Below are 21309 nucleotides of genomic sequence, written 5' to 3'. Positions count from 1 at the left end.
CCAAACAGAGACCCGTACTGGGAACACTGGACTTCACTGGGCCAAAGGACATTTAAAATGTAATGAAGCAAAGTGGGAAACTTATGTTCAGAAAAACTGGAAACTATGGATGCTGCAAAAATAGAAGAGGGACCATCTGGCTTGTTATCAGAACTCTGTTCATAAGTCTACATATGGGACTCTACGCGGCTGTAGCGGTGCCCATGGAAACGGTGAGTTGCACATCTGGAGTGGCTCCAGTGCTGAAAGATAAATACAGGATTTGAAGGAACATATGTTTCCATCCAGATGACGTCTTTTTTATATTCATGAAAATTCCTCTTTTTTGTTTTTTCTTCCTGCTGAACCGTCATGGAAAAGAGATGGATTAATATTTATCAGGGGCGTACGCCTGACCTTTTACAGCAAACATGTGGGCGTGACAAGATGTTCAAAATTTAGTGATTTATAAAGCGAAACAGGCGTGGGACGTGCGTGGCACTACTTTATAAATCGGTACGTTTTTTTTCCTGTTTTGCGTACGTATGCCACCTGTAGTCATTGTTGCTACGTACAGTTTTATAAATGAGGCCCCAGACCTGCTAATGTTTGGTGTCTCATGATAAACGATGATTTTAGTGACTAAAAACGTGTGAACACAGATTTTTGTTTCTAAGCCCTGGCAGTTATGCGGGGGGGGGGGGGGGGGGGGGGGCTTAGAGGGCTGGGGGCCACCTGACTAATTTTACTGACCACCCCTGTGACCGCTCCAACTGTTTTTATCATGGTCTTTTGTTTATCCTGTAAATTTTTTATGTAAATGATGTAATTTGTTTCCCTTTTGTGCCTGTTTTTGTTAAAGCCCTGTGGTTGTTCTTGTACATTTGATCAAATGCCTTAAAAATGTCATGATGTCTGTTTTGTGATGCCTCTTTAGTTTGTGGTTTCCTGTTTTATTTAGTAGTTTTTCCCTGTTTTGCCTTTTTCTGTGTTCACCTGGGTTCATTTAGTTCACAGATGTTAAACTCCAGTGCTGGAGGGCCGGTATCCTGCAGGTTTTTGTTGTCTCCATGCTCCAACACACCTGACTGAAATTAATAAAGAGGTTTACAAAAAGCTGCTGGATCCATTTGATTTGAATCAGGTGTGGCGGGAAAGAGAAACAACAAAACCTGTCGGATTCTGGCCTTCGAGGACATGAGTTTGACTCCCCTGATTTAGTTCATTTGTTTCACCTGTGTCTTGTTGTGTTTTGTGTGTTTAAATCCCTCAGTTTTTGTCTTGAGTTGCTGGTTTGTTGTGTTAACTTCATGTGTTTGCTTCTTGCGGTAGTTTTTCTGGTCAACCTGTTTTTCTTTTTTTTTTTCCCACTTAAGTCTTTATTAATTTTTTTAGAAATAAAATATAAACATATACAGAAGGCAAACCAGTGCCCCTTCGATGCATAGATTTACATTGTGTAAAATAACACAACATTCATTAAAAGAAGAACAAACACACAAAGTGAGAGCAACAAAAAAAAAAAAAAAAAAAAGGAAAAGACAGCAACCAGTATTCGAATATACAGGTATATACGAAGAATAGCAATAAATCGAATCGGCACCCATGCATTTTTCTTCCTTTTTTCTTCCCTTCTCCTTCTTTTCCTCTTTTTTTTCCCCTTTTCCCTTCTCCCTTTTCCTTCCCTTTCTTTTCTTCCCTTTTTTTCTTTCCTTCCTTCTTCCCCCTTTTTCTTCTTTTCTCTTTTTCCTTTTTTTCCCTTCTCCTTCCCTTCTTTTCCCCTTTTTTTTCTTCCTTTTCTCCTTTTTTCTTTTTCTCTTTCCCTTTCCCTTCTTTTCTCTTTTCTTTTCTATTTCTCCCCCTCTTTTTTTCTTTTTAAAATGTGTTCTTTGAAATTTTGTAGGCAATCCATTTGTCCCATTTTTCATGAAATTCACCCTCTTTAAGTCTCAAGACATAAGTCATTTTCTCCATGGTGAAAATCTCCTGAACGACCTCCATCCAATGAGTATGGCTGGGTGGTTCAGGTTTTAGCCATCGCCGTGTTATTACTTTTCTTGCGGCTGTCAATAATATTTTTACTAAATACTGGTCATCCTTATTTACAACATCAGAAAGATAGCCAAGATACAATGTAATGAATGTCAAAGGAATGGGGTATTTTAACATCTCGCACAAAGTTACGTGGACAGATGTCCAAAACAATTTAATCTGTGAACAATCCCAGAAGATATGAGTATGATTAGCACCTATAGTGCCACACTGCCTCCAACACATTTGCTGACAGGATAATTGTTTACTTTTAATAGATGGCGTAATAAAGAACCGAATAAAGTTTTTCCAATTAAACTCTCTCCATTTTAAAGAATTTGTAGAAGACTGAGATAGCTCACAGATTTTATGCCATACCTCATCAGAAACTGTAGTAAGTGATTCCTTCTCCCATTTTTCCTTGATATACAGAGTTGTACGTTTTTGACAGGACATTAAGCTCAAATAAAGCTTAGATATAATTTTACGTGTTTTTTGTTGGTACGCATCGCATATTGTCTCTAAAACTACATGAGATACACTTCCTTTTACTTTAATTTCTTTGTTATAATATTCTCTTAGTTGTAAATACCGAAATAAATCCTGATTATCGAGACCAAATTTGTCCTTCAAACATTGAAAACTCCTCATCTCACCATTATTAATCAAAATGCAAAACGCTGTAACACCCTTATAGCGTCAATACCTGAAGGTTGAGTCATACATTCCTGGTTTAAAATCCTTGTCGTACGCTATCCATTTAAATATTTTTCTTTCCTTTTTCAATTTTAATTGTCTTAGCACACTAAACCAAATTTCTAAAGTGAATTGTGTAATTAGACTTAGTATATCTTTCAAATTAATTGGTATAGAATCTTCACCTATAATTGTTTGGATGTTATGTCCCGGAATGCATGCCTCAATCTCTTTCCATTTTGCTAGATAGCCAGGATCGCACCAGCAGCACAAATACCTCAGTTGTGCTGCATAAAAGTACATTTTCAGGTTAGGGAGATTCATGCCCCCTCTATACTTTGGCAACTGTAGTGTTGCGTACTTAACCCTGGCCCTCTTACCATCCCAAATAAATTTTGATATCAACTTATCCCATTCTGTAAATTGTTTAGGTGGTATATTTATCGGGAGGGATCGGAACAAGTAAAGAAGCCTGGGGAGAATGCTCATTTTCACCACGTTTATTCTATTGCTTAAGTCGAGTGGATAGGTGGACCATCTTTGAGTATCCGTTCTAATACTTTGATCAATTGGTTTGTAGTTAAAGTCATATAAAAGTAGTGGATCTTTAGACAGGTATACACCTAGATATTTAATTTTGTTGGCGTTCCACTTTATATTATATTTAAGAATGATGTCATTTGAGGGTGAGTGGTTGAAAATTAATATTTGGGTTTTAGATATATTCAGCTTGTATCCTGCATGGGTGTTATACATTTCTAGAAGGTTCATTAGTTTAGGTAAAGATGTGTTGATATCCTCAAGATATAACAACACGTCGTCTGCGAATAGTCCAATCTTTTGTTCTCTATGGTTAATTATAATGCCCTTTAAATCATCTTTCTGTCGTATCGCCTGAGCCAGCGGTTCGATGTATAAGGCAAAGAGGGTGGGACTTAGTAATTATAACTTAAGGATAAAACATGTTCCTGCAACTTGTCTGCCTCTATGTCCAACATTTAGGTCCACACCTCCACTAAAACCTTGACATAAAAGTAAATTTAGGTTGAGCCAAATGCTGTTGTGAACTATAAAACTGAGTTTTCTGAATTAATTGCATCATTAACATGTATGTCTCCTGTCTCAGCAGGTCTCCCTGGACAGGATTAGCAGATCCTGTTATCTGTTGTCTTTCTGTCCTCTTCCCCCCACACAGCAGAGGCAGATGGCTGCCTGTCCTTGAGCCGGGTTCTGCCGGAGGTTTCCTTCCTGTTAAAAGGGAGTTTTTTCCTTCCCACTGTCGCCGTGTGCTTGCTCAGGATGGGAGATTGAGTTGGACCCAACTCAATCTGTTGGTTTCTTTATATGAATTGGCTTTCATTATGTTTTTTTAATCTGTCTGTAAAGCGTCTTGAGATGGTATTGCTGTGATTTGACGCTATATAAATAAAGTTGAATTGAATTGAATTGAATGACAAGGTGACAACAGATGTTGCTGATGTGTTTGTTCAGCAGAAGCAGTGTTACATATGTGGCTAAACAGTGTGTGAAACATGGGAAGACATGAGGCTGCAGCAGAGTTGTGCATGAACAAATTCAAATGAACATAAAAGTAGAGAAGTTGCAGATATATCTCGTGCTTTGTGTGCTAATGCTTACTAACGGGAACAAAACGTACCGTCTGCAGAAGACTGACAGTAAATATTAAACATTTCCATGCAGGTTATGTCTACACGAACGTCAGCTTCTTCAACTGGAGCTGAAGCATCCGTCCAGTTTGAGAGGAAATCTGCAGGTCCTCCCCATTAAAATAAAAAGCATTAGGAATGGAGAAGACCCCCACAACAACCCAATCACACTGCCTGCTGGGCAGAGGTGGCAATTCCTGGTCCGGAAAGTAAAAGTCCAGTCCGGCAGCTGTTCCAACCAGTCACCAAACCAGCTGGATTTAATGAGCAGAATTTATTTTCTTATCTGCTGCACATCTGGTCCAAATACACCTGGCCATTCATCTTCTAACTGTTATAGGGACTAATAGGGCATGGGTGAGGGTGGTTGTGGGTGGGTGAAAGGGGACTATATGTGTATGTGTGTGTGTGTGTGTGTGTGTGTTTTCTGTTTTGATGTAAATTGTTTTATTATGTAAAGCACTTTGTATTGTTTTTAAGCATGAAAAGTGCTATAGAAATAAAGTTTGATTTGATTTGATTGGATTTATTTGCCAGGTAAACGAGGCTGTTACTGAAAACACCTGTTCTAAATGTACAGGTAGATCCAGAAACATGGCAGGACTTTTACCTTCTGGACCAGGAACTGCCACCTCTGCTGCTGGGGAAGGACTTCATTTATTCCCAGCCCAGTTGGTTTGTTGCTGGCTTTAAAGTTCAGTCTTTCACTCCTGTTTCTAACTTAAAACAAGTGAATGAAACGAACTTTGAACTCATTCATGAGAAGCAGGAACCTGCACCGGAGTTATTCAGCCTGGTGCTTCGCTCTCTGCCAGCTGGATCACCTCGCCCCTGCGGAGTACCAGCATGTCTTCTGGAAGCTGATACTGAAACGCTTCCTGCCGTGACGATCTCCCCGTAAACCTGAACTCCTTTTCCTTCTTTGTGTATTCTAAATTTCCTCCAGCTGCTCATCTTTGCTCTGCGTCTCTCTGCTGACATGTTTTTACAGTTAAATGATGCGAGTGAGTTGATGTGGTTCTTGTTTCTGAGTTAGCAGCGAACAGTAGCGACACTTTGCATTGACACGGCTACGTGACTGTGGGTTATAATGTGTGGCATTAACAACCCACAGCGGGACGGTCGACATCCAGATGGCGACACGCACAGACACACTGCATCCTACTCGTATTCTCTCTCACACACACACACACACACACACACACACAGCTGGTCCTCCTCATGCTGCTGTTTTGTCATTTTTCTGGCCTACTTCTGCAGCAGCTGGCCGACTTGCAGGACCCACAGCTCCCACACACATTGTAACACAGAGCTGTGTCAGCATACTGGTGCTACTGGTGCACTGTGAGTGGACCGTGAGCTGAGTCAGGCGCACACCAGAGGTTGAAATCTGTTTCTCTTTCCTGACTTTGTCGATGCAGCAAGGTCCAAATGTCAACAGGTTAAAGCGTATCTTTATCATTCAGCCTTCGTTCCTCTTGGTCTTCTTTGGTTTTCACTCGTTTTTCCGTCCAGTTTTCCGTCTTTCTTCCATCTTCTGCTGCTTCCTCATCCTTCACCGTCGAGTCTTTCGTTTCCTCTTTTGTCATCGTCGCCTTGCTTCCGTTACCTTGTCATGTGTTTCTGCCGCTAACACAGACAAGAGGGGCTTAACTCACGTCTCATCCCTCTTCTGATCCGAGTCCAGCCGGTGACAAACGTCTGCCTGCTGTGAAGGACTCTGCTGAATCAGGAAGAACGGGGCGCCGTGTGGGGACAGTCATGATGGACGCATCAATCTTCTAAATGAATCAAAGCTAATACAACATCTGCCGTTTGGCAGGCGCTTTCATACAAAGTGCCTCTTGTGGGGCGAAAGCGGCGCTCTGGTTTTACACCAGAGACTGATGGAAAGTGAGCCTCTGCCGAGGAATTACCAGTGTCAGTGCCTTTCCACCTCTGTAGTGGCTGCGTGACTTATATGCTGCATATTTCTGGATGTTTTTCTGTTTGTCACTGTCTGTTTGGTGCTAAATGATGCAGCAGCAGGCGGCTGATATGCAGTATACTGAGAGATTCTGGGCTGAATGCGTCGCATCGTGTCAGAGGATTGAAAGCAGCAGGGTTTCTTCTTCTTTTGTTCTGCTTCTACTTCACATTAAGTGTTAAAACTTAACGGGATTAAAACATGATATGAACTAGGGCTGCTCGATTACGACAAAAATTATAATCACGATTATTCTGCCTGAAATTGAGATATCGATTATTTAACACAATAATCCAGTATTCTTAAACAACGCTGTGTGTCGTGGTGTTCTAGACTCCGTGTCGTGCATTATAACCGTCTAATGCACGGTTCCGAGTTGTTTAATCCGCTTTTACCGCTTATATAGGAACTATTTTACGTTGGCCTGGATGTACGTTTTATACCAAACAACCGCTGTCAGGCTGCAGCGCGTTTCTCTCGTTCACCTGTTAAAAGACGGCTGATCTGAACCAGCTGGTTAACGCGTTGCTATGGTAACGCCCCGTAACGGAGAGGATATTACAGTGTTTATCTCGCCGAACTATGTATAGGAAAATAATGCAGCCAGTTGTCACTGACAATGGTATAAACTATGTTTAGGTGAACTTCCACAACCTACTGCAGTTATTCTACATTGACCTGCAGCCGGAGCCGACTGAGACTGGCCGCCTGGGAGTGCTTTAGGACGGGAGAGGCTCCCGCTGCTCCTTCCTTACAGTAACTGCAGAACAATATGTGCCTTCAAGTCAGTCGCCAGAACACCAGAAAAGTCTCTAATAACTCCAGTAAAAGCTGCTAGATTTGTCACTTTTAACAAAAAAAAGTCTCCAGATTTAGTGAGAAAGTCGCCAAGTTGGCAACAGTGTCTGAATGAAAGCAAAGCGGCTGTGGGAGGAGTTTACAGCACAGCGCTGCAACGCCAGAGACGCTCGATTAGCAGCTGAAGACAGCAGGAGAGGAAACTGCAGAGAGGAAAATAATCACACCCTTTTATTTTTATCATCGTTGAAAACCCAGATCGTAGTTGAGATTAAAATACGATTAATCGCCCAGACCTAATACGAACCCAAATACTATTCACTATGTCGGGCTAAAATGTTATGACATTGCAACTACAGGTTATAATTATGTTTATATTTTCATAATTACATCACAAACCACAAGTCTTCCTGCAGAAGATGGGAGTCTGAATGCTGACAAATGCATTTAAAGAAGAAAAGAATAGAACTCAGGATTGACATCAGGTTGTGAAACAAAAGACAGAGTTTGTCATCTTTCAGGTCAACATATGCTGATGAGTCGGTGCTTCAACCTGATCGTTGCTGTTTACTTTTTATTAAAGTTAACAGAACGTCCTGCTTTGTGATCGACTCCGGCCACTTTGTGCGTTTCTAATTACAATGTTTAAAACTGTGATTTTGAATTAGAAAGGCAGAAATCGTTCCACCATGGGGTGAACTACCTCTTCAAGCTTGTTCTTGCAGTGATTCGCCTGGAGGACAAGGTCGGCTGAATGGAACTGTGTACCGATATTTTATTGTTCTGTAGTTAACTAGTGCTTTTAATGCCTGCTGTCATATTTTTGAGAACTTTATTCTTTAATAATGATTCTGTATCTCAGATTCAAAGTAGCTGAATTTGTCTGCAGTGCAGAGATTTCACTCCATCAGTGTTTCCTCTCAGCCTCCAAAGTTCCCATTTGGGCCCATTTCTGCTCCCATACGTACGTAAATGGAGACGTCCGTTTCAAATGTTGTCATATGTCCTCATACTTCTGTGTTGCCATCATTAAGTCATTTCATCCTCTAGTGGCCAGAGTTCAGAGGTCACTTCCGCATTTTGACACCGGTTACTAGTGGTAACACGCCGCCAAAAACATCAGCTACAATCGTCCAAAAACAACATTAGATGTGGAAGAAAAAACCACAAACTTTTTTGCTGTTCTCAAATTCTTCTGCATCTTCTTCATGCAATGTTGATTTGATGGTTTTTACGTCGTCTTCTGCCTGTTCTTCTTCTCTGGTTTGCTCCTTTCGCTGGTTGTGCCTCAGCAGCACAGCTCAACACTGCCCCCATGATTTCTGCTGGTATTGCACCATTTTCTGCATCAAGTTTCGGATAGCTGAGACTAAATTATGCACGTAACTGATGCAGGAAGAAGACGAAACTGTCCGTCAGTCTGCAAATCCGTCTTCTGTGTTGAGTGTAAATGGGCGTTAAGACGCCATCGAACACCATGAACACCATGAACAAGCATCTTTCACAAAGTGGAGCTTTTTGATGTCTTAAACACAGGGAAAAGTTTGAGTGTTTAGGATCGTCTCTGAGGGACGCTGCAGGTGTGTGGATGCTTTCTGCTTGTTTTCATCCTGCAGAGACGGTTTTCCAGCTGGCTGACCTCATTCCTTCTCTGGCTTTTCTAGGCCTCTTGTTTCCTCTGAGAGTCAAATGAGTAACAACATTTTACTGATTCAAGTGAATAAAATATCACATCTACGTGTCCTGTTTTTCCCTAAAAAAAAAACCTATGTAGCGGCACACAACCTGAGCGAATACTTCTGCGCTTCTGGTTCATGCTGGCTGAGCCGAAATGTGTCCAAGACAAATCTCCATGCTCCAGGAGGAAATTGGCTGAGTCAGGAAGGAAACGAGGTGTTTGCTTTTCACCTGGGTTAGTCAGTACAGGAGCATAAATCTGTTATGAAAGTATTGGGGCAAGAAGAGGAGGTGGGGCAGGATGGTGTGTTGGGGAAACCTTAATGTGACTGCTGGGACTCGACTTCATCGACAAACCAAACATGTCTGTGAAACCTCCAGCGATTTATGAAGCTGCAGTCACAGAAAGGCTGAAGCCATGTGATGATTTAGGCAGCGAAGGATAATGGTGTCCACATTCTGCCATCGACTTTGCAACGGGGCGGATATTAAACAGCTCAGAAAGCTATGAAAGGCTCAGTTTGATCATCGTCTTAATTCTGCAGAAACGCAGCAGAAAAACCATAGACTGTATATAAAAGATGGGCGGAGCCTCCGTGACGTCACCTGTAGGTTTCTGAAGAGCTAAATTGAAGCTTGGTGGGCGGTTCCTACCATTGCCATGTTGGAAGGGGCATGCGTGTCGTCTCGCACGGAAATTATAAATATGGGCAAAGAGGTGGAGCTGAGAGGGGGGCTGTGAGCGTCATGGTGGATGACTGACATCGAGCGAACTCTGAGCTTTCTGTAGCTAAGAGCTAACCGAGCTAACCCCGAGATAACGGGAGCTAAGCAGCTAACGGAAACATGTAAACATGTTTATTTATGTTGTGAAGTTGGTCTTTTTAACATGGGAGTCTATGGGGATTTGGTCTGTTTTGGAGCCCCTAGTGGATGAAGGAGGAACTGCAGTTTTATGCACCTTCACATAGGCTTCACTTTTAACTGCTGGAGGCTCCGTCCATCTATAATAATGACACTAAAATGATTTATTCATTCATTCATCATTCATATTGCTTATTCCAATGAAGGGTCGCGGGGGAGCTGGAGTCTAACCCAACAGTCTTTAGGCAAGAGGCGGGGTACACCCCAGGAGAGCTCGCCAGTCCATCACAGGGCTAACACTGAAATTATTATATTTAAGAATTAATAATACGCCAAACTCAGACTCTGAACCTAAATATATCAAAGTTAAAGAAATATTTGATTGATGGTGGTTTCAACATCTGGAACTGGTTCCTGTCTCATCATGTCTCATCCTGTCCTGTCTGTGTTGGTTTTGTCCTGTGTTAGCCGTTTTAATTTTTGTAATTTGATTTTAGAGTTTAAAAATAAAAGTTTTCCATTCAGAGGTAATAAAGTTGTTCGGGGAGGGGTTGATACAAACCATGCAGGGATTTCTGAATCCTTTGACTGTGATGGATGTTGTGAAGAGGAAGAGGAGCTTCAGGGAGCTTCAGGGAGGAGAGTGAGCGACAGAAAACAAATCATCTAATTGAAATATGAGCTTGTTTGTGAAGACATGCAGCTCCAGTAGTGACATCCACTACGGCTATGGGTGGGCTGGCGCCAGGTGGGAAAGGATCCCCAGGATATTGTTTCCTCGCGATGTGCCAAGCCAGATGTTCTTTTATTTCTTTATTTCTTTACTTTTGGTTAAGGAGTCAGAAGATATACATCTCTAGTTGTGCTGTGCAACATGGCATTGGGAGTGTGTGTGTGTGTGTGTGTGTGCAAATGGTCAGGTGAGTCCATATATTTGCAATCTGTGTTGTTTTTAATATACATAAAGCACTTTGCTTTGCTTCATGTCTGAAAGGTGCGATACAAGTAGAATTTGATTTGGTTCATAATTCAGCAGGAGTAATGTGAGATAGTCTGGACTTCTGTGTCTTTTAGGAAGCAGGAGTATGAGTCTTGCTCTCTCTCCAAGTCTCCATGTTTCATTCAGTTTTCTCTTTTGGGATTTTTAATCAACATACTATAATGTCTGTAACTGTCATGCCCTGCCTTGTCTTCATTTGGTTTATCCTCCCTCTCCAGCCAACGCTGCGTCTGATTATGTTAATGACCTCCTGTTCTCCATCACCACCACCTCGCTTTAAAGCCAGAACCCTTCTCCACAGCAGTCACCAGTCCGTCACCGTATCCTGTTCCCCTCCTGGAGCTTTCCTAAAATAAATATCTTTTGGACCTCATTCAGCGAGAATCGTCCTTCTTCTTCTCCAGAAACCCATGACAGCAACAGGAGGAATCAGAATATAATGATTTCTATCTGCAGTTCTGGTACATTCTCTGTGTTTGTCAATATTATTACAGCAATGTGGCTAACATGACTCAACAACAACCTCCATGTCGAAGTGCTCTGTGGTCCTGAACCCATTCAGTCCAGTTTGGAGAATCGTAAAAGTCACATGAAAGCAGGAAATTATTGTTCAGGCCTTCTTGATGTCTAAAAAACTGTATTGTTGGTAAAATATCCACTCCTGATCAAAATCTCGGCTTGTTTTCAGCTCCAGAACATTTTACGCTCATGTTGTTGGATTTGTTTTGTTTGTCATTGAAATCTTCATGTCTGTGTATGGATCAGTGTCAGTAGATCACCTGGTGAACCTTCCCTTTCCATCGACATCTTCCTCGGATGATTACTTCATTCTAATTTGCCAAGATGGGACAATCTAGCCCTGCCTGTCATTACATGCAAATTGAGTTTGTTTAGTTCGATGTACTGAAGGGTGTGTGTGTGTGTGTGTGTGTGTGTGTTTGCGCCTACCATCAGGGAAGCAGTTGTCAGGGTCCATTGCCTCCTCAGCCATCTCTGAGTACTCATCCTCTTCCTCTCCAGGCTTTCTCAGGTCCACAGTGCTGCCCTCTGATAGGCTAATTTCATCTTTTTGCTGAGAGAAACGACACAGAAGAGCCGATCAGAACAAACTCATCAGATTCTCCTCACTGTCCTCTGATTGGTTCAAGCAGTGCTCAGTAAAACCACCAAACTGCCGGTAAAATCAGCCAGAAACTGCTGTTTTTCTCTCAATGTGAACTGACTGCACATCGACACCAAACGCTGCTCAGGTGACGATGTAAAACTGGGGAGCAGCTGATGCACAACCGACTGCTGGCTCAGCAGACAGAAACCGAGAAGAGACAACTAGCATGTCTCTGTCCTGAAGAAAATTTTAATAGCAGCAGTAATATTCACCGATCATGCTGGTTGTCTCCAAACTACCCTCATAAAGATAGAAGCATGGACTTGTCCGAAATCTCTTAAAGACGGCTTGTACTCGTGCAGAGTTTGCATCAGGACCGCATGGCTGACGCAGATGAAGTGTGTGTTTATTAGGGCTGTCATGAAACGCTTTTGTCCAAATTTGATTCTGATTTTTTTGGGTGCCAATTCTATTTAAATTGCGATAGTCATGATTCTTCGATATTGCTGATTTTTGTAGGCTAAAAAAATGTATAAAAATCTTTTTGCTCGTCATTTTCCCTAATTTCAATCAGGAAAAAACAACACAGTAGCCAAACCATCATCCTTCTGCTATAATGCCCAAGAAGACTAATAAAAAGATCAATAAAAACAATTGTTTGTATTTATTAAAAAAAAATAAATAAATAAAAATAAAAAAAATATTTAAAATTGTGAAGCAAAAAATCCCGATATTTGATGTTTTTCGATTCGATTTCCCTCCCTCTAGTGTTTACATTTGTTGTTTACATTTGTTATGGCCTGCCCTATGTAAGTTTTTATTGTTTACTTTGTGTTGTTGTCTTAGAGTTGGTCCTCAGCCGGAATAGGGTGGATTGCCCTCTCTGGGTCGGGGGTCAGGTCCTGCCTCAAGTGGAGGAGTTTAGATATCTCGGGGTCTTGTTCACGAGTGAGGGAAGGATGGAGCGCGAGATCGACAGATGGATCGGTGCGGCGTCTGCAGTAATCCGGACTCTGCGCCGGTCTGTCGTGGTGAAGAAGGAGCTGAGCCAGAAGGCGAAGCTCTCGATTTATCAGTCGATCTACGTTCCTACCCTCACCTATGGTCATGAGCTGTGGGCCGTGACCGAAAGAACAAGATCTCGTATACAGGCGGCTGAAATGAGTTTCCTCCGCAGGGTGGCCGGGCTCTCCCTTAGAGATAGGGTGAGGATCATCCGGGAGGAGATCAGAGTAGAGCCGCTGCTCCTCCGCATCGAGAGGAACCAGTTGAGGTGGCTCGGGCATCTGGTCAGGATGCCTCCTGGACCTCCCTGGTGAGGTGTTCCAGGCACGTCCCTCTGGGAGGAGACCCCGGGGAAGACCCAGGACATGCTGGAGGGATTATATCTCTCGGCTGGCCTGGGAACGCCTTGGGAACAGAAACCAGCCTTCAGTGTTCCTTTCACTGAAACTAGAAGCCAAGCCCAGCTCCTGAAGGACAACCCGACACCATCATCCCCTCCACCATCAAACTTCACACTCGGCACAGTGCAGTCAAATAGATGTCTTGTCTGTCAGATTGCCAGATGGAGAAGCGAGATTTGTCTCTCCAGAGATCACGTTTCCACTGCTCTGGAGTCCAGTGGTACAGGGTTTAACACCATTGCATCTGATGCTTTGCATTGCACTTGGTGATGTTTGGCTGGGATGCAGAAGCTCACCATGGCAACCAACCACAAAGCTTTCTTGGCTTTGTTGTGGATGACTAATCTGACTACCACACTAAGTCCTGAGGTCTGTAATGATTGAAATGTTCCTGTGCCTATGTGCCTCACCATCCGCTGACCTGCTCTGTCATGTTACATGGCGACCACGTCATGGCTAAACTGCTGTTGTTCTCAGACGCTTCAGCTTCGTTATAAAACTGCTGACAGTCGACTGTGGAGTGAGGAGATTTCACCACTGGGCTTGTTGTCATCACAGTTACCCCAGTGGAGTTCACTGAGCTCCTGAGAGGGATCTATTCTTTCACAAATGCCTGCCATGTCTGCTCAATTTTATACACCCGTGACCTTGGAAGTGATTGGAACACATGAGTTCAGTTATTTGGATAGTGAGCGAACACTTCTGGTAATATAAGGTATTTCCTGTAAAGTGCTCTTAATGGTATGTTGTAGCTTGTTCCCAATAACCACCTGTTTTATTCTCTGCCATTATGTAAAAAATCCATTAAAACCTCATGAGGAGGTCGTAGGTGGTCAAACACCCACGAAGACATTAAGTTAACAGAACTCACTTAGAACCAGAGAAAAGTCTACGACTTCTGATTCAGACACCAAAACTGCTTTTCTATTCAGTCAAACATCAGTTTTTTCTGTAGTTTCGACATAGTCAACAGTTACAGTCAGCGTGGATCTTTAATGTTGAGATGGAGGAGGAAGAGGAGGAATTACATTCTGGTAATACTTCTTTCAAAAGTTTATCTGTCTGCTATGCTGGAAATGGAAACTATCTAACCAGGAGATTCTGGATTTTTCACTGTTTCTGTGTCACTTCCAATGGCAAACATAACGCTGAGCACAGATTCTGTTTATGCAGATATAGAGTAAAGTTTGTGTGTGGATTACTCCTGAAAAAATCAGCTTCTGAGAGTCATATCAAAGCAAAACGGCATTGTTACGGAGGCTGTAAATTTACTCTAATCACACGTTTCATTTCGCCTGGAAACCTCCACTGGCCTCCCCTGGCTGGGGTTGGCTCGTCCTCGTCACCTGGTCTCATCAACATCGCTAAGTGGCTGCCCTCTGAGCCAATGAAGATTTGACACCTCTCCACACCAGTATAAAAGAGCATCACCTCCTTCATTGAGTGGCAGCTACAGCTTGCCCTCTCTGAGACTGGTTTTTGATGGTTGTTGTTTGGAAGAGTCTTCACGGCCTTGTGTGCAGTCTTGTCAGCTTTTTGTGTAGCCTTTGAGCTTGGCCGTTTGTTTTGCTGTTTTGATTGTTTTGTGTGACTTGGGTAGTTAACGGTGTTTAATTGTCTTTGTTCTTTTTGAAATAGTTCTGCTTTGTATTTGTAACCACCACCTGCCTTCCCATTTGGGCCTGTATTGTTTTTATTTCTCTTTATGGGACAATAAAATTTCCCAAGACTTACTTTCAGTTTGGCACCCTTTTGTTTTATGTTGCGGCCTTTACCCCTAGATGAGCCGGGCCGTACCAGGCATTAAAATGTTGTGCTTCTGACTCTTCGGAATGACACGCGAACATCATTCTGCATCCTGCCGTTGTTGCTCTGGTGTCCTGAAGGCTCAGAAATCCCATTTGTTTTAGTTTTTTTTACAGCCCAGAGCAACAACGACACCACCAACATGTAACAGGACAGTGCTCATCACGAGGTCCCATGTTACAGTCACAGGTCTTCCTCTGATACAGGACTTCTCAAACATTATGACCCGCCCCAAGATGCCATCCGCCGGTGTTCATGTTCATTTAGATTCATCTCTTTTAATTCAGGCGTTAATTTTGACACGTTTAATTAAAAATCTGAAACTCATTTAGTTAAGGCCGGCCATATTCTTACTTCAGGATGATCTGGCAACCCCCCCGAAGCGATCTTGGGACCCCCGGTTTAAGAAAAGCTGCTCTAACACAAAGTTTGCTTTGTCAACTTTATTATTTCCTAAATGTTCTGATATTAACTCCGCATTTCCTAAAGTCCAGCTTTCCATTGCCCACTAGAGTCAGGTATATCAGCTCTCAAACATACACACACACACACACACACACACACTCATTATGTTGATTCAGACTGGGTTAGTTTGGTTCTTTCCATCTAATGACAACCAGAGAGACATTTTAGTGTGTCAGGTAAAGGGTCTGCATCCTCGCTAGCGTGTTCTCGGTGTGTGTGTGTGTTATTATCAGCATCATTTTGCTGCAGTCCAGATTGAATGAGTCAGATTTAATGTTACATAACCGCCAGGAAACCTGGCGGAAAAGCAGAAGCTGCACCTTCCAAGCGCCTCCTCCCTCTGCTAAAAGAACCTGCTGTCTGTTCACTTTGACTCTGAGATCTGAACAAAACGAGATGTTAGGAAATCCCCCCACACACCCACCCCCCCTTCTCAATCCCAGCTGACTTCAAAGACCCCCGTTTGCTGAGCATCATGGGAGTTTAAACGCACAAAAAGACAAGGAAGCGAGAGGGATGGGAGACTTTCTGCTGAGGGCTGAGAAAGGAAATTTGGCAAGTTTGTCGATTGTCTGGACAAAGAAACAGTAGGTGGTGTGTGTGTGTGTGTGTGTGTGTGTGTGTGTGTGTGTTGGGGGGTATGCATGTATGAACAGGTGAGCTAACTACCTGAGTCAACAGATACTCATGAATACATTCAGGGTCTGGGAACAGAGAGCAGCCACTGTGACAAATGCCAGCCTTGGACACACACACACACACACACACACACACACACACACACACACACACACACACACACACACACTTCCACAAAGGTGAAGCCAAAAAGATGTGAATACACACCTAATCTCTGACACACACCGATATGTGAAAAGCGATGCACACACAAAGTGGATAACAGGCACACGCAGCAGCCTTGAGCCAAAACTTCCTGACAGCTGACGTCCATAATGAGGCGTTTAAATGTATTTCTCTTGATAAGCTGTTTCTACTGCGGAGACCAGCTGAAGGCAGTAAAACACACTCAGGGACGCTCACAAGTCATCTGATGACTGTAATCCAAGTTACAGGATGAGCAGCTTGCAAAAGTAAACGCACTGTATCGTGTCGTTCCGCAGAAACTTTCTGATCATGTAGAAAAGCGACACGGTGGTGAGTTCAATGTCTGCTTTAAAAGCGGGGTAAATGAGTTGCAGACTGGTGAGTTTGCAGTGTGTACAGATGTAATGATGGGGGGGACAGTTCACAGTCGGTGGTTAGTTCACTTACAGTCCTAACTGCAGGACAGTGCACTGACTGTGGTGAGTTCAATGTCTTTAATTACTGTAGGAGAGCTCAGTTTTGGCATTTTTCCAAGTGTTGCTGGACAGTGAAAACTGCACAACCTTCCAGTTTCTGTGCTAAATGAACTTTCACCACATTTTCTGTGGTAACTTCAGAACAGTGTAGTGACTGTGGTAGGTTCAGTGCATTCAATGACTGTAGGAAAGTTCAGACTCTGTGGTAAGTTGAAATCTCTTAAAAACTGCAGAACTATCTGGTGTCTGCGTTGTGTTTACATGTCCTAAAAATTGCAGGACTGCCCAATTTCTATGGTTCTATTGTTCAGTTTAATCAAATTATTTTGTTTGAAACAAAATTATATTTTTTGTCAACAATTCTGATAATATGGATTAAAATGGAGTTTTTAGGAACTTGGCTAGCAGGATTGTTTTGTAAGAGGCGAGTAAAACCTGCATCTTCTTATCAAACCTCAGACTGGTGGACAAAAACACACTCACACAGAAACACACAAATAAAATGAACTTAAATGTGGATTTAATTTCTTTTCAGAGAACATTCAGACTCATACTTTCACTCTAACAGATGGGAAAAAGACTCAGCGTGGCGTTTCAGGTGCTTCATCAGGTGGTTACCATAGTGACAGACTTTTCATGCAGTCATCAATGTTCGTCTTCACTTGGCAGGAGGAATGGAAGGACATATTTCCTCCTCGCAGCGGGACAACTTCTGCCTTTTCTGCTTACAGAGGCAGAAGTGAGATATTTTTCTTCTCCGTGCAACGCTGAGAGAGAGAAAGACGAGACGAAAAGCAGGAATCTAGATGAGCAAGAGGACCTCAGAGATGGATGTAGGCAGATGTGCACACTCTGAAATTCAGCAGGATGAGCAAGAACCTCCATGCGCACCGTGTGGCGGGGCTAAAATTAGGAAAAGAATCACTTCACGTCACAAAAACACAAAAGACTGCTGAGTGTGCAGGTGCAACAAAGTAAAAAAAACACCATTTATTTTATAATTCTGGGTGAATTCGATCTCTTTGAGCCATTTATTTTTGCAGTGGTTTAGTCTCAAAGCAACAAGGTTGCTGGTTCAAACCTCAGATGGGGGGGGGGGGGGGGGTCTTTGTGTGTGAAGTTTGCATGTTCTACCCGTGTATGCGTGGGTTCTCTCCGGGTTCCACCGGCCAAAGACATGCAGGTCAAACGCTATGGTTCATTCATCACTTTTCACATGTGAATCGCTTTGGATAAAACCCTCTGTCAAAATACTGTAGAATAGAATAGAATAGATTAGAATAGAATAGAAATGTATTTGCTTTACTGTGATAAAAGTGATATATATATACATATATATATAAAAAAAAAAAAAAACGCTCCTTCTTGAGCCTTCTAAGCCTCTTTTTTTTTGTCTTGTCCAGCATTTAAGCAAGCAGAATGATGGTCTGGATGCTGTGTTCTGCATGGTGGTTAGCACCATGACCTCACAGCAAGAAGGTCACTGGTTTGATCCTCAGCTGGGGCAAGGTTTGGTCAGTGGCCTCTAAGTGTGGAGTTTGCATGTTCTCCCCATGCATGCGTAGGTTCTCTCTGGCTTCATCCCACCATCCAAAGACATCCATGTTAGGTCAATTAGCTAAATTGCCCATAGGAGAGAGTGGTTGTTTGTCTCTGTGTGTCCCTGCGATGGAGTGGCGAGCCGTCCAGGGTGTACCCTGCCTTTCACCCAAAGACTGCTGGGATAGGCTCCAGCTTCCCCTGATCATTCATTGGATTAAAATTCCATTTTTTTAATGATTAAATTCAGCCGGTTTAGTGGTTAGAAAGAGCTGCTGGAGAGGACTTCTACTTCTACTTCCAACTAAACTCCTCTGCTCATTAGTGAGACTTAACACAGCTGTGCTGACCACAGCAGATACTGACCCAGCTGGTCGCACCGCGTTGGTCTTTTTACATATTTAATCATTGTCAATCAACCAATACGCCTCTTGTTCTTTCAAGAAAAGCGAATGGTTTTTCACTTTAAGCAAGAAGCCGTTAAAAAGAAATAAACACACCTGAAGGATCAAAAGCACCTGGAGATCACTTGAAGCACCCAGAAGTGTTTCCAAAGCAGTTTCTAAGCATTTGTCGACGTTTTAAATTTATTTGTTGGACATGTTGCCGTGTTTACATAATCTGTTTGGATCTTTGATTTGCAGAAGAGGACGCTTGAGTGTTTTGATGTTTTCTATTTCATAACAGATAGGAAAAATCAAAGCAGGCCTCTGGCGTCTGGCTCCTACCACCTGTTTCTGCAGGTGCATGAGAGGTCAGAGGTCACCAGCTACAAACTGTGCAGTTTCATGTGTACATGTGCACAGAGAAGCCTTCAGCCTGGGAAGCTATTTCTGAATCACCTTAAAAAAACATAAGACATTAGATTAACGTATGTTTGTATCACTGCAGGATTTAGACGGCAGCGTTGTACTAGAACTGGTGGTATTAAACACAAATATAACATCTGCAGTATCAGGTGCAGACATTCAGGAAATAAACTGTCCTGCAGTGACGACAGTTTTGTTACTTTGCTAGTTGAACGAAGTACTGGACTGGACTACAGTACATGCTCAGAGCTTGGCCGATTAAACTGAAGGCAGATCAGAAGTCCAGGGATTGTTTACACCTCTTCAGATATGTGTGGAACTTTTGTAGAATATCTTTTGCATGTATGAAAGAAAGCAGCGTGTTAGACTGTTTTATAAGAGGTTCCCTTTTTATTGACTGCATTTCCTGTTTAGGATTAAATACAGCAACAGAAGTTAAATGGATATTTTTTAGTTTAGGCATATTTGCTTATTTCTTTTTCCTATGTAAATATTAATGGTGTGCATTTGTCCTGCAGAAATGGACAGAGGTTAGAAACCCAGTGGGACTGTGATTATATAGAAGGGTTATTCTAACAGCCGTGCTGTCAGATCTGTAAAACGTTCTTCCTTCTTTGGTTGAAAAATTTGATAAGCAATTCATCATACTGAGACATGAGGTTTTTTCTTAGTAAAGTAATCCATTAAACCTTTGAAGTCTGAAAGTAAAAAGTCAATAAAAAAAAATTTCTTTTGGAGAATAGTAGTAAAAAGAATGTTTTTGATGAATGGTTAAGGTAAAAGAGATGGTAGAAATGGCTCAGGCAGGTTTACTCCCACAAATGTCTAACAGAATTAATTATAGTCACTGAAAAACTACTTCTGTACTGGTAATTAAATGGTTTATAGCCCCAGTACTGAAGTGCAATTCGGCACTAATGACAACTAATTCAGCATCCATCTTGCATCCTGTCTCTTCTCTAACCGTTCTCCAGCCAGTAAAAGTCAGTCAGATGTCGACTCCTTAGCTCGTCCTCTGTCATGTCTCTTTTTTTCTCTTCCTCTGAAAATGTACCCTCGCACTTCTTCCTGAATCTCCCTAAATGCACATTCAAAATGGTCATTGTGTTGGTATCTAGTTGCTGGCATGTGACACGGTGGCGTCAAACAAAACGTACCAGTGACATGATGGTCCTGGATGGGTAAAAAAATATGTTCAAGTCTGTTTTCTCAGCCTGGCAACACTGCAGCGCTGTGACAGCTTCAGGAAAGTACACAACGGATGTCAGCGTGCCATCAAAACAAGTCTGAAGTACTGAAGTGTTGCTTCGATAAATCAACGTTTCTCAGTCCAGTCATCCAGGACCCCCTTCCTCTTTGATAAGGAGATTAATGAACCTCTTGATGAAGTTCTTTGCAAGGTTGTTTTTTAACCATTCATACCATTCAGGTGTGTTAAGCAGGGTTACTTAAAACAGGACTACTTCTACCTACCTCTGCTTCGACACACCTGACTCTGCAGCTTATGAATTTCTGCTCAGTGACTCATTGATCTGAGTCAGGTGTGTTGAAGCAGGACAGCAGCTCTTGTGGGACTGAGTTGAATAGTCCTGCCATACACTTTACGTCACTTTATTTGTGTGTTTTTTGTGAACAACAGCAGCCCTTGTCCGCCACTCTGAGATTTGATAAGAAGATACTTTCTGAGGTTTTGCTCGCCTCTTAGTAACAACACAAACAATCCTGTTTGCGAAGTTCCTGGAAACTCCATTTAAATCTATATTATAACAACAAGCCTGGGTCTGGGTCCCGAGGACAAGGACTGAGAAACACTGCATAAATAAATATTTCATAACTGCTGGGTATTTTATTAATAGACCTAAGTATGCCCCTGGTAGGGTCACCCATGGCAAACAGGTGTCTAGGGGAGGGACCAGACCAAGCACGGCTCATAGACTTCTATGATGACGACCAACCTGGGCATGAATGTTCCCTTGCCCGGACGAGGGACCCCCCTCTGGAGCCAGGCCTGGAGGTGGGGTACGAGAGCGAGCGTCTGGTGGCCGGGCCTTCGCCCATGGGGCCCGGTCGGGCTCAGCCCGAAAGGGTTACATGGGCCCCACCTCCCGTGGGCTCCCCATCTGCGGGAGGAGCCGTAGGGGTCGGGTGCAATGTGAGCTGGGCGGCAGCAAGGGGCGGGGACCCTGGCGGTCCGATCCCC

General features: G+C 42.8%; 1 protein-coding gene across 1 annotated transcript in view; it reads right to left on the bottom strand.

Moving 5' to 3' along the window:
- The window catches only part of LOC306770982 (sodium channel protein type 3 subunit alpha-like), a gene marked incomplete at both ends in the record, with an annotated part of 254781 nt that overhangs the window by 41113 nt on the left and 192359 nt on the right, over positions 1-21309 (bottom strand). The window contains one exon of the mRNA XM_079260002.1: positions 11627-11750. Within this exon, the coding sequence (XP_079116128.1) occupies positions 11627-11750 (124 nt within the window). The remainder of the gene's footprint in view (positions 1-11626; positions 11751-21309) is intronic.

Source organism: Telmatherina bonti (assembly GCF_933228915.1).
Source record: "Telmatherina bonti genome assembly, chromosome: 20".
Lineage (NCBI taxonomy): Eukaryota > Metazoa > Chordata > Actinopteri > Atheriniformes > Telmatherinidae > Telmatherina > Telmatherina bonti.
Note: the sequence above shows the minus strand (reverse complement) of the source record. Positions and strands in the feature narration are given on the sequence as shown.